The sequence below is a fragment of the Callithrix jacchus genome, chromosome 18 (genome assembly GCF_049354715.1).
Source record: "Callithrix jacchus isolate 240 chromosome 18, calJac240_pri, whole genome shotgun sequence".
Lineage (NCBI taxonomy): Eukaryota > Metazoa > Chordata > Mammalia > Primates > Cebidae > Callithrix > Callithrix jacchus.
Genome location: NC_133519.1, coordinates 14,908,586 through 14,921,682, shown reverse-complemented (window position 1 = coordinate 14,921,682; position 13,097 = coordinate 14,908,586). Strand labels below are relative to the sequence as shown.

At 45.7% G+C, this 13,097-nt stretch overlaps 1 protein-coding gene across 7 annotated transcripts in view; it reads right to left on the bottom strand.

Moving 5' to 3' along the window:
- Positions 1 to 12,637, bottom strand: part of TDRD10 (tudor domain containing 10) — a 49,166-nt gene extending 36,529 nt beyond the window's left edge. Inside the window, exons 1-5 of one of the 7 annotated variants that reach the window (XM_035279953.3) lie at positions 12,583 to 12,637; positions 12,166 to 12,325; positions 8,411 to 8,439; positions 7,995 to 8,074; positions 6,477 to 6,535 (exon numbers count right to left, since the gene is read on the bottom strand). In XM_035279953.3, coding sequence (XP_035135844.1) covers positions 6,477 to 6,535; positions 7,995 to 8,074; positions 8,411 to 8,412 — 141 coding nt within the window. In that variant the 5' untranslated portion in view covers positions 8,413 to 8,439; positions 12,166 to 12,325; positions 12,583 to 12,637. Of the gene's footprint in view, positions 1 to 6,476; positions 6,536 to 7,994; positions 8,075 to 8,410; positions 8,440 to 9,329; positions 9,372 to 12,165; positions 12,326 to 12,401 lie in introns of those variants that run through there. The other 6 variants (XM_054247460.2, XM_054247459.2, XM_078355801.1 and 3 more) reach the window with 6 other exon arrangements.
- Between the last annotated feature and the right edge of the window lie 460 nt (positions 12,638 to 13,097).

Here is a 13,097-nt window from a genome sequence, read left to right as displayed (position 1 = left end):
ATCCACATGCAAAAGAATGAAGTCAGAACCCTACCTCACACCATACACAAGAAATAATTCAAAAAGAATTACAGACCTGGCCAGATGCGGTGGATCATGCCTATAATCCCAGCACTTTGGAAGGCCAGGGTGGGCAGATCATTTGAGCTCAGGAGTTCAAAATCAGCCTGGGCAACAAGGTGAAACCCCATCTCCACAAAATATACAAAAAAATGCTGGGCACAGTAGCTCATGCCTGTAATCCCAGCACTTGGGGAGGCCAAGGCGAAGGGAATCACTTGAGGTGAGGAGTTTGAGATCAGCCTGGCCAACATGGTAATACCCCGTCTCTACTAAAAATACAAAAAATTAGCCAGATGTGGTGGCACATGCCTGTAATTTCAGCTACTCAGGAGGCTGGGGCAAGAGAATCACTTGAATCCTGGAGGCAAAGGTGGCAGTGAGCCAAGATTGTGCCACTGCACTCCAGCCTGGACAACAGAGCAAGACTTCATCTAAATAAAAAAACAAAAAAATTAGCTGGGCATTGTGGCATGTGCTTGCACTCCCAACTACTCAGGAGGCTGAGGTGGGAGGATCACTTGAGCCTGGAAAGCCAAGGCCATAGTGAGCTGTGATGGTATCACTGCACACCAGCCTGGGCAACAGATCAAGACCCTGTCTCAAAAAAAAAAAAAAATCACAGACCTAAAATAAGAGCTAAAACTATTAAAGTCTTAGAAAATATCATAGGTAGCTAGGGCCAGTGGTTCACACATGAAATCCCAGCACTTTGGGAGCCCGAGGCAGGAGGATCATCTGACCCCAGAAGTTTGAGAGCAGCCTGCGCAATACAGTGAGATCCCATCTCTACAAAAAAATAAAAATAAATTAGCCTGGCATGGTGGTGCGCCTGTGGTCCCAGCGACTGTGCTCCCAGCTACATGGGAGGCTGAGGTGGGAGGATCACTTGAGTCTGGGAGTCGAGGCTGCAGTGGGCTGTGATGGTGCCACTGCACTCCAGCCTGGGTGACAGAGTGAGACCCTCCTGCCCAAAAAAAAAGAAAAAAAAGAACACAAAATATTTGCAAATCATGTATCTGGTAAGGAACTTGTATTCAGAATATATTTTTAAAACTCTCACAACTCAATAAAAAAGACTAATAAACAAATTTTAAAATGTGGCCAAGCGTAGTGGTTCATGCCTGTAATTCCTGCACTTTGGGAGGCCGAGGCAGGTGGGTCGCTTGAGGCCATAAGTTCGAGATCAGCCTGGTCAACGTGGCAAACCCCATATCTACTAAAAATACAAAAATTAGCCAGGTATGGCCGGGCATAGTGGCTCATGCCTGTAATCCCAGCACTTTGGGAGGCCAAGGCAGGCGGATCACCTGAGGTCGGGAGCTCAAGACCAGCCTGACCAACATGGAAAAACCTCGTCTCTACTAAAAATACAAAATTAGCCAGGTATGGTGGCACATGCATGTAATTCCAGCTACTTAGGAGGCTGAGGCAGGAGAATCACTTGAATCCAGGAGGCAGAGGTTGCAGTGAGCCGAGATCATGCCACTGCACTCCAGCATGGGCAACAAGAGTGAAATTCCGTCTCTCTCTCTCTCTCTCTCTCTCTATATATATATATATATATATTAGCCAGGTGTAGTGGCACAAGCCTGTTATCCCAGCTCCTCAGGAGGCTGAGATACAAAATCACTTGAGCCCTGTGAGGCAGAGGTTACAGTGGGCTAAGGTCATGCCCCTGCACTCCAGCATGGGTGACAGAGGGAGACTCTGTCTCAAACAAAAAAAAAACAAACCAAAAATGGACAAAGGATTTGAACAGACATTTCTCCAGAACAGATATACAAATGGCCAATAAGCATATGACAAGATGCTCATTAGTTATTAAGAAAAAGCAGGGCCAGGCACGGTGGCTCAAGCCTGTAATCCCGGCACTTTGGGAGGCTGAGGCAGGTGGATCACGAGGTCAAGAGATCGAGACCATCTTGGTCAACATGGTGAAACCCCGTCTCTACTAAAAATACAAAAAATTAGCTGGGCATGGTGGCGCCTGCCTGTAATCCCAGCTACTCAGGAGGCTGAGGCAGGAGAATTGCCTGAACCCAGGAGGTGGAGGTTGCAGTGAGCCGAGATTGCGCCATTGCACTCCAGCCATTGGCCTGGGTAACAAGAGTGAAACTCCGTCACAAAAAAAAAAAGAAAAGAAAAGCAAGTCAAAACCATGAGATGCCACTTCACATCCACTAGACAGCTATAATGAAAAAAGACGACAGCAGGCCATGGCAACAAAGCAGAGAAATGGGAATCCTCATGCATTGCTGATATGAATGCAAAATGGCGCAGCTACTTTGAAAACCAGTTTGGCAGTTCCTTAAAAAGTTAAAGACAGGGTTACCATGTGATCCAGCAATTCTGCTCCTGGGTATATATCCAAGAGAACTAGAACATATGTTCAGACAAAAACTTCTGAACCAATGTGCATAGCAGCATTATTCATAATAGCCAAAAAGCAGAAACATCCTAAATGTAAAACTGATGGATGAACAAAATGCAGCATATCTGTTTAACAAAATATTATTCTGCCAGAGAAAGGAACAAAGTACTAAGACACACTCTAATACAGATGAACCCCAAAAACATGCTCAGTGAAAGAAAACACAAAATTCCACATTGTATGATTCTATTTGTATAAAATGTCCAGAATAGGAAATCCTTAAGAAACAGAAAGTAGATTCGTGGTTATCAGGAGCTGGGAGGAAGGGGGAAGGGAAAGGACCGCTAATGGATATAAGGTTTATTTTGGGGTGATGAAAATGTTCAGAGATTAGTACTGATGGTTGCACAATCTGTGAACATACTAATAATTGAACTGTACTTTCTGTGGTTTTTTTGGAGACACGGTTTCACTGTTGCCCAGGCTGGAGTGTAGTGGCCTGATCTAGTCTCACTGCATCCTCTAACTCCTGGGCTCAAGTGATTCACGTGCCTCAGCCTCCTGAGTAGCTGGGATTACAGGTGCGTGCCTCCACACCTGGCTATTTTTGTATTATTAGTAGAGGTAGAGTTTCACTATGCTGACCAGGCTGGTCTCAAACTCCTGACCTCAGGTGATCCGCCCACCTCAGCCTCCCAAAGTGCTGGGATTGCAGGCATCAGCCACCACACCTGGCCCGAATTGTGCACATCTTTAAATGGTAAATTTTCCAGGCTGGGCAACATGATGAGACTCCGTCTCCACTAAAGATACAAAAATATAGCCGGGTGTGGTGGTGCACACCTGTAGTCCCAGCTACATGGGAGGCTGAGGTGGGAGGATTGCTTGAGCCTTGAGGACAGAAGTTGCAGCGAGCTGAGCTCGCACCACTGCATTCCAGCCTGGGTGACAAAGTGAGACTCTGTCTCAAAAAAAAAAAAACATTAATGGTAAATTTTAAGGTATAATACCTATATTTTTAAAAACATTACTATCTATATTTTTCAAATGTTAATCAAATTAAATAATATATAGATTATTTAATATCTATATTTTTAAAATGTTAATATCTGTATTTTAAAAAACATTAAATATATTGAATATAGTATAGAATAATATCTATATATTTTTCAGTTAATTAAATTAAAAATTTTTTAAATACTGGCTACTGTAGTAGATGATCTTTCAGCTCTGACCCAAGATTCTCGTGTCTTCTACCAGGAACCTGGAAAGAGCTGCAGGCCAGTTTGTTACAGAGTATTAACATTATCATGAGAAATTTCTTTTATCTTTTTTTTTTATTGCATTTTAGGGTTTGGGGTACATATGCAGAACATGCAAGATAGTTGCATAGGTACACACATGGCAGTGTGATTTGCTGCCTTCCGCCCCTTCACCCAAATCTGGCATTTCTCCCCATGCTATCCCTCCCCAGCTCCCCCACCCACTGTCCCTCCCCTATTCCCCCCAATAGACCCCAGTGTGTAGTACTCCCTTCCCTGTGTCCATGTGTTCTCATTGTTCAACACCCGCCTATGAGTGAGAACATGCGGTATTTCATTTTCTGTTCTTGTGTGAGTTTGCTGAGAATGATGTTCTCCAGATTCATCCATGACCCTACAAAGGACACGAACTCATCGTTTTTGATTGCTGCATAATATTCCATGGTGTATATGTGCCACATATTCCCAGTCCAGTCTATCGATGGGCATTTGGGTTGGTTCCAGGTCTTTGCTATTGTAAACAGTGCTGCAATGAATGTTCGTGTGCATGTGTCCTTATAGTAGAATGATTTATAGTCCTTTGGAAATATATCCAGTAATGGGATTGCTGGGTCAAATGGAATTTCTATTTCTAGGTCCTTGAGGAATCGCCACACTGTCTTCCACAATGGTTGAACTAATTTACACTCCCGCCAGCAGTGTAAAAGTGTTCCTATTTCTCCACATCCTCTCCAGCATCTGTTGTCCTTTTTTTTTTTTTTAAAGAGACATGGTCTCACTATGTTGCCTAGGCTGGTCCTGAACTCCTGGGCTCAAGTGATCCTTCTGCTTCAGCCTCCCAAAGTACTGGGATTATAGCTGTAAACACCGTACCTGGTCTGAAAATTTCTTTTTAAAACCCTACTCCTGGCCGGGCACGGTGGCTCACACCTGTAATCCCAGCACTTTGGGAGGCTGAGGTGGGCAGATCACCTGAGGTCGGGAGTTCAAGATCAGCCTGACCAACATGGAGAAACACCACCACTGCTAAAAGTACAAAATTAGCTGAGCGTGGTGGCACAGGCCTGTAATCTCAGCTACTCAGCAGGCTGAGGCAGGAGAATCGCTTGAACCCGGGAGGTAGAGGTTGCAGCCAGCCAAGATCACGCCTGGGCTGGAGTGAAACTCCACCTCAAAAAACAAAAACAAAACCCTACTCCTTATCTAAAGCACAGCTCAAATCTTTCCTATGAGGCTGGTCCAAGTTTGAGCTGAAAGAAAGCACTATGGGGAGGGCTGCCGCTTTCTGTGAAGGGGACGAGGACCGAATGTTCCCTTACCATGGTGAGGGACAGCATGGAAAAGCAAGCCCCAGGTGCTGGGCTCTGGAATGGGGTCTACAGGGAGAAGGGACAGAGAGGTGGCAGCATTGCTCAGCATCTCACCTCCCCAGACCACTGTAGGAAACACATGTAGGGTTCCTCTGCCCACTTCATTGTCAACAACAGGTTGGACCAGACTGCCAAAATGGGGAAGGAGAACCAGCCCCAGTACGCTCATCTACCAGGTGCAAGGAATCCCCCACCCTGCCCCTTTGATTGAATATGATTTCATTTATTGGATCAAAATGACTTACTATGCTCCAATACCATTTTCTTCTCTCTGTCAGACAAAACATAATAGGCCCATCTTTCATTTGGCGTGTTATTTCCACATCTTATAGGTTACATGATTTGGCACAAAGCAAGAAACATGGGACCCGGGAGCAACTGAGCCTGGATTTGACTCGTAACTGACCGCTCACTAGGTATGTATACTTAGCTGAGGGACTTGACCTCTCAGAGCCTTGGCAGCCTCAGCTCCAAGATGAGGGCATTACCACCACCCAGAGTTACAATAATAACTTAAAAAAAACACATGAACGAAGCATGTAGCTCATTTCCTAGAGCATACCTGACGGTTAGAATGTAGTAAATGGTGTAAAGGAAGAAAGTACAACTTGGGCAGAGATGACTGAGTGTGTAACTGGCTGGCAAGGGAACATGGAAATCATGAAAATTTTGAAAAATGCCTGGCATGCTACAGGGGTTCCACAGAGGTGAGTTTCTCTCATCCTTCTTCCAGGACTGAGCTCCTTGAAGGCAAGGACTAGGCTGTTGATCTTTAAGCACGCCAAAGGGGGGACACAATATTTTGTATGTAGTAGATGCCCAAAAGAGCATCAGGGGGCGCTTTGATAGATCACACTTTCATTCTCCTTTCATCTGTATGTCAAATGCATTTGCTACAAAATTTAAGCATTTATATTGTGTTGTAACTATTTCAGGTTTGTTGGTCTGGCCGCCCCAAAGAGACAGTAAGGTTCCTGGGGTCAAAAATGCGATTGCTTACATCCTACTCTCTAAGTCCTAGTAACACAGCCCACTGACCGAATCAGCTCATTTCAAAGTCAAATAGGGCTCTCTATTGCCAAAGGATCAGCAGCTGAGCCCTAACAAGGTCCCTCCCTAAAATGAAGCTGCCTCAACCCAAAATGCCAAGTAGGCTGACCAGCCATCCAGGTGTACAAGGATAAAGAGTGGGGCTAACCACCCGGGATGCCAGTTTAGCATTTCAATGCTAAAAGTAGGAAACTCCTGGGCCAACTGATGCGCTGGTTACCAGTTACCAATGAGTGACTGTTTGCACTATCATAGCTCTCAAACGTCTTTAAGAAACTGGGGAAATTAAGTTACTAGCAGGTTACTAAGTCATATGGGGAAGGCGTAGGGAGACAAGCAGCCTATTGTGAGAATAAATACCTTAGAAACGTCCAGTGGAAGATTGCCAACATACACCTCTGTCTCTCTTTTCTTGAATCCTAAGAAGAAAAACAGCATTAAATGGGACTTAGAACACATAATTCACTTTTTCTATTTCTTTTTCTTTTTTTTTTTTTTTGTTTGAGACAGAGTCTTGCTCTGTCACAAGGCTGGAGTGCAGTGATATGATCATAACTCACTACAACCTTGACCACCCAACTCCACACAATCCTCCTACCTCAGCCTCCCAAGTAGCTGGGACTAAAGGGACATGGTGCCATGCCTGAATATTTTTTTTTTGATAGAGATAAGGTCTCTCTGTGTTGCCCAGGCTGGTCTCAAATTCCCGGGCTCAAGCAATCCTCCTAGCTCAGTCTCCCAAAGTCCTCGGAGAAACCCCATCTCTACTAAAAATACAAAATTAGTTGGGCATGGTGGCATGTGCCTGTAATCTCAGCTACTTGGGATGCTGAGACAGGAGAATCACTTGAACTCGGGAAGCCGGAGATTGCAGTGATCCGAGATCGTGCCACTGCACTCCAGCCTGGGTAACAAGAGCGAAACTCCGTCTCAAAAAAAAAAAAAAAAAAAAAATTGATAAAAAAAATTTTTTAAATATTCCCATGCACATACATGCCTACAAACATGCCCCCACCCCCATGAACACTGAATGGCTATACTGTACCCAATCATTTAGCAACACTTATCAATATTAAGGAGTGGTCCATGATAAGGGATATGCTGACTGTGCATATCCCTGCCTTCCTGGCAGGGATCACTCTGCAGGGACAGAGAGCCATGGGCACACCAGGAATTCACTGGCAAGTTATTATGAAGTGAGGGTGTTATTAGGAAGTGTTTTGGGACCCATGGGGTTGTGGTTCCCCAAGTTAACATTAAGCAGACAGTGGGGAACATGCAGGGGGCCAGGGAAATGCAGGAGGGAGGCTGAAGGGAATCCAAGCAGATGAACAGCCCATGCCAGGACATGGAGATATGAAAAAGCTCAGCAGATTTGGGAAACTGCTCATGGCCAGTACTGGGTGCCAGGTGGATTGCACACTTCATGCAGCAAGTGGTGAGAGAGGAGGCTAGAAAGGCAGGTGGAGCCAAACTACGAAATCATGGAAGGCTGTACTACAGCAGTAACAGTTTATTCCACTGGCTGGGAGATGTGGGTGGGGGCTGTAACTGGCAAGTGAGTGTCAATAAACCTCGGTTTCAGAAAGATCACTTTGGAGATTGTAGAGAGCAAACTGGAATAAGGCACAAATGAAACAGAAGCACAGGGTCAGGAGTGGCAGGTGCACCAGAGAGTAAGGGTCTGCATCGCAGCAGCAGCAGGGGCCACATCCTTCATGCGACAGGAAACATGGTGGCTGACTGGAAGAAGAGCAGCAGCTAAGCAGATCCCAAGTTTCACATTGAACAGAAACTGGGCAGACTGGGAACCATTAACTGGGATCCAGGTTATAGGATGAGAGTCCCAGCATCAGCAAATCACCCAGCCTAACTTACCTGGAGATTTCTGCTCCTCCAATACTCCATTCTTCCCAACCAGTTTAGCAGAAGGTTCAGAGTCACTGCTGTTCCAGGACCTGTCAAAAACAGGTGTCAGCACTGAACCTCCCAAGCTCAGACTCCGACAAAAGGAAACACGTGCCAGGCATAAGCAGAGGGGCCTTGCATAAACCTCCTTTCCCCTTCCTGACCAAGGGCTTCCCTTCCTCCTCCCAGAACCAGGCTCCAAGCCAAGAAGCCTGCCACTGGACCTTTTAAATCACTAACAGTTAAAGCATACTTAGGGTTAGGATTGACCAGCAAGAGATGATAGGGTGATTCTTAAGCCCTGGGCACGGTAAGGCAGGAATGGGAGAAAGAGAAGGCTAGGCGATGGAGTGAGGCTTGCTTATGAGCAAAGGGAAGGGACTTACATGCTGCAGTTGCTTTCCAACAGGATTTCCTGCAAAGCCGAAGGGCCACAGTTAGAGGAATGCCAGGATAATCCACCACTATATAATCATTGAATAGGTAATATGGTAAGCAGAATAATGCCCCTCAAAAGCAGTACACATCCTAATCCTTAGAACCTATGAATATATTAGGTTTCATGGCAAGGTTGCAGATGGAGTTAAGGTTGTCCATAAACTGACGAAACAGGCCTGGCATGGTGACTCACCTCTGTAATCCCAACACTTTGAGATACCAAGGTGGGTGGATCACCAGAGGTCAGGAGTTTGAGACCAGCCCAGCCAACTTGGCCAAACCCCATCTCTACTAAAATTACAAAAATTAGCTGGGTGTGGTGACAGGCACCTGTAATCCCAGTTACTCAGGAGACTGAGGCAGGAGAATCGATTGAACTCGGGAGGCAGAGGTTGCAGTGAGCCGAGATTGGGCCACTGCACTCCAGCCTGGGTGACAGAGTGAGACAATGTCTCAAAAAAAGAGAGAGAGAGAGATGTGATAACAGAAGCAAAGTTAGAGTGATGTGACATGAGAAGGACTCGACTACTGTTGTTGGCTTTGAAGATGGAGGAAGGGGCCACACGCCAAGGAATGCTGGCAGCGTCTGGAAGCTGCAAAAGTCAGGAAAATGGATTCTCCAATTAAAGCTTCCAGAAGGAACACAATCCTGCTGAAACCTTGATTTTAGCCCACAAAGATGTGTGTCAATCTTGTGACTTACAGAGCTGTGGGATAATATATTTGTGTTGTTTAAGCCACTGAGGTTTTCGTCTTTTGTTATGAAAGCAAATAGAAAACAAATACAGAGAGCATGTGCAACTTTAAAACCACACACAGTATAGGTGATGGGGAGGAAGGCAGCACATCACACTGCCATGTGTGTACCTACGCGACAATCTTGCATGTTCTTCACATGTACCCCAAAACCTAAAATGCAATAAAAAATAAAATAAAATAATGAAAACCACACACAGCTCTGCACAGTGGAAAGAACAGTACTTTTGGAGTTAGATGCATCTGTAAGTCTGCCCCAGAGACCTTGGAAATTTCATCTGTCCAGTCAGAATCAAAACACCCATGTCATAGATCATGGCAGTGAAGCGAGATACTGCACTTAAAGCGCTTGTCATGTGTCAAGACCTCAATAAACGATAGCCATTTTGGTGTTTTTTTGTTTTGTTTTCTTAGATGAAGTTTCACTCTTGTTGTTCAGGCTGGAGTGCAGTAGTGCAATCTCAGCTAATTGCAACCACCGCCTCCTGGGTTCAAGTGATTCTCCTGCCTCAGCCTCCCAAGTAGATGGGATTATAGGCACCCATCACCATGCCTTGCTAATTTTTTGTGTTTTTAGCAGAGACAGGGTTTCACCACATTGGCCAGAATGGTCTCAAACTCCTGACCTCAGGTGATCTGGCCTCCCAAAGTGCTAGGATCACAGGCATGAGCCACCACACTCGGCCATTGTGTTTATTTTTATGGCTTTTATTGGCACTTTCCTACAACTCCATGAGTATTATCTTCCCATTTTACAGATGAGAAAATGAAGCTCAAGGATATCAGGTGATTTTATAAAATTATAAAAGATACTGAGATAACTCAGTCCTATGATTCCAAAGCTTTGGTCCTCTTTCTATAGATAACAAAGCTATCAAAGACATTTTAAAGGGCTTTTTTCCCCTGTACTTTAGGGAAAACATAAATTAAAACAGTAAATTTTAAAATAAAACAGTAACTCCTTCTCTAAATTATGCCCAGCTGTAGGAGGGAACAACAATTTTAGCTGCAACCAATTCTAAATAGAACTAAAAGTAGTTCAGATAATTAAAAGACTTAGGTATGGATGGATAAAAATGGAGAGGTTTTTGGGCAAAATCAGAGATCTAGGATGTTAGTCCCAGTTCCTGGTAATTCCTGGAAAAGTCTATGGGCTTCTGGAATAGAACAGGCACTGAGACCTCCCAAGCCAAGGGCCGGCATAAATCTGTCCAAGATGCCTTTAAGGGCCTGCCAGGTACTATGCTAAGCGGCTAATACGCAGTCTCATTTAATCCTCGCTCAAACTCTAAGAGGGAGACATTGTTAACCCATTTTACAGGTGAAGTCCCAGAGGTACGATAACCTAGTATTTGGCCAAGATCACTTAGTATCTATGCTCACAAATGGGAGAAGTTTGTTTTTGTTTTGAATCCAAATGATAGGATTCCAAAGTCCTGAATTTCCTTCTGTTGTTTGATCTGGAGAAGTATCCTATTTGTGTTATTTTTGTTGTTGTTGTTATTGTTGAGACAAGTTCTTACTCTTTCACCCAGGATGGAGTGCAATGGTGTGATCTCTGCTCACTGCAACCTCTGCCTCCCAGGTTCAAGTGATTCTCCCACCTCAGCCTCCCAGATAGCTGGGACTACAGACACGTGCCACCGTATCTGGCTAATTTTTATTTTTAGTAGAGACAGGGTTTCACCATGTTGGCCAGGATTTGTGTTTTTAAAAAGACCTAAAGAATCCATAAAGAACTCCTACAACTCACCAACAAAGACAAAAAATAAACCGATTAAAAATCAAGCAAAGGATCTGCTAGACATTTCTCTAGAGATAAACGAACGGCCAATAAGCACATGAAAAGATGTTCTGCATCTTTAGCTATCAGGAAAATGTAAATCAAAACCACAATGATAAACGTTTTATCAACCAGGATGGCTACGAGTAAAAAGACTCTAACAAGTGTTGAGGACATGAAGAAACAGGAACCCTCATATTGCTGGTGGGAATGTAAAATGGTGCAGCCACTCTGGAAAAGTTTGTCAGGTTCTCAAGAAGTTAAACAGAGAATTAACATATGACCCAGCAAGTCCATTCTTGGGTAACTATTCAAGAGAAATTCAAATACATGTTCACACAGACTTTTCCACAAATATTCATATTAGTGTTGCTCATAATAGCCAAAAAGTGAGAACAATCCAGATATCCATTAACTGATTAATTAATGAAGTGTGGTATGTCTACACAATGGAATATTATTTGGTAATATAAAAGGAATGAAGTACTTATACATGCTATATAACCTGGACGAATCTCAAAAATGATGCTAAGGGAAAGAAGGCCACATATTACATGATTCCACCTGTCTGAAAAGTCCTGAAGAGACAAATCTGTACAGACAGAAAGTAAATTAGTGGCTGTCTAGGATTGAGAGATGGAGAGGGGAATGAGGAGCGACTCCTAATTGACGGGAGATTTCTTTTGAGGGTGATGGAGATGTTCTAAAATTAGATTGTTGTGATGGTTGTACTGTAAACACACCAAATATACTGAAAACACTTGAGGTGTACACTTAAAAGGGTGAATTTTATGGTGTGTGAATTATATCTCAATAAAGCTTTATTTAAAAAAAAAAGTCAACACACATTTTAAAGAATGGTCAGTAAGAGCATGCATTTCTTTCACTTTCCCATCTCACAAAGCACCACCCACACACACGAAGCTGTCCACGGCCGCCATCATTCCATTTCCATGAATTGCACATGAGGACTCGGTGTTGATCAGCCCCTGGAGCACATTTAGTTTGCTAAACTAAAAGATTTCCGTTTAGTAAACTAAGTTTAAATTTTGTTTTTTGAACCAGAAAGTGTGTGTGTGTGTGTGTGTGTGTGTGTGTGTGTGTTTGAGACTGAGTCTCACACTGTCGCCCAGGCTGGAGTATACTGGGGCGATCTCGGCTCACCTTAACCTCTGCCTCCCCAGTTCAAGCTCTTCTGCTTCAGTCTCCCGATAAGCTGGGATTACAGGCGTGCGCCACCACGCCCGGCTAATTTTTGTATTTTCAGTAGAGACGGAGTTTCGCCATAAGACACCGCGCGCAGCCTCAGAAAGTTTTTAAACAGCTTCAAAGGAAAGGGGGAATGACACAGGCGTCTTTTCCCATAAAGTGGCCACCGTTCCGCACACTGTGCTCCCCACCTGCACAGATCCCGACTAGGAGGTCAGCTCCCACCCGACTCGAGCGAGCGACTGCCCCGCGGGAACAGCGCCCCCTTTCCCCATTTCTATGGGGACGAGGGCGGCTTCCATCGCTGCCTGACGACGCCGCTGACCCCCAACCCTCCCTCAGCAGTCCGGGACCTGGGGCCGGGAGTCCTACCTCGTCTCGCGTCAACCAGCGGTCGCGACGCCCAGCCCTCGCGCTTTCTCACTCCGCGCTCCGCCTCCTGGGAGCCCGCGGGGCGAGAAGCGCGGGGCGGGGCTTGCCGGGAGCCAATCCCCGGCGGCCGCGGCGGGGCGCGCCGGGTCTCCGCGGCGCCCAGGACTCTGTGCTCCTGAGGGTAACGGAACGAGAGCAGGAGCGGGTGACCGTTGTCCCTGCGTCCGACTCTTAGCGGGCAACCACTGCCCCACCACCAAAAATAATGTTTGCAGAAAGAGCAGAACGGAGTGGGTGGGCGAGGGGCGCCTGGCGCTGTGCGGGCCGACGGGCGTCCTTCCTGGGGCGGGCGGCGCACGTGGCACACTCCTGGGCGCGTGGGACGGCAGCGCCGGGCCGAGACGCCCTAGGTGCCGATGCGGGCAGTGGGCAGCAGTCGGGAGCTCTCGGCCCAGGAGGGGCGCGGCCGGTCCGCACGTGCGGCCACCGCCCCCGGACCCGCCCCTGCCGTGGCG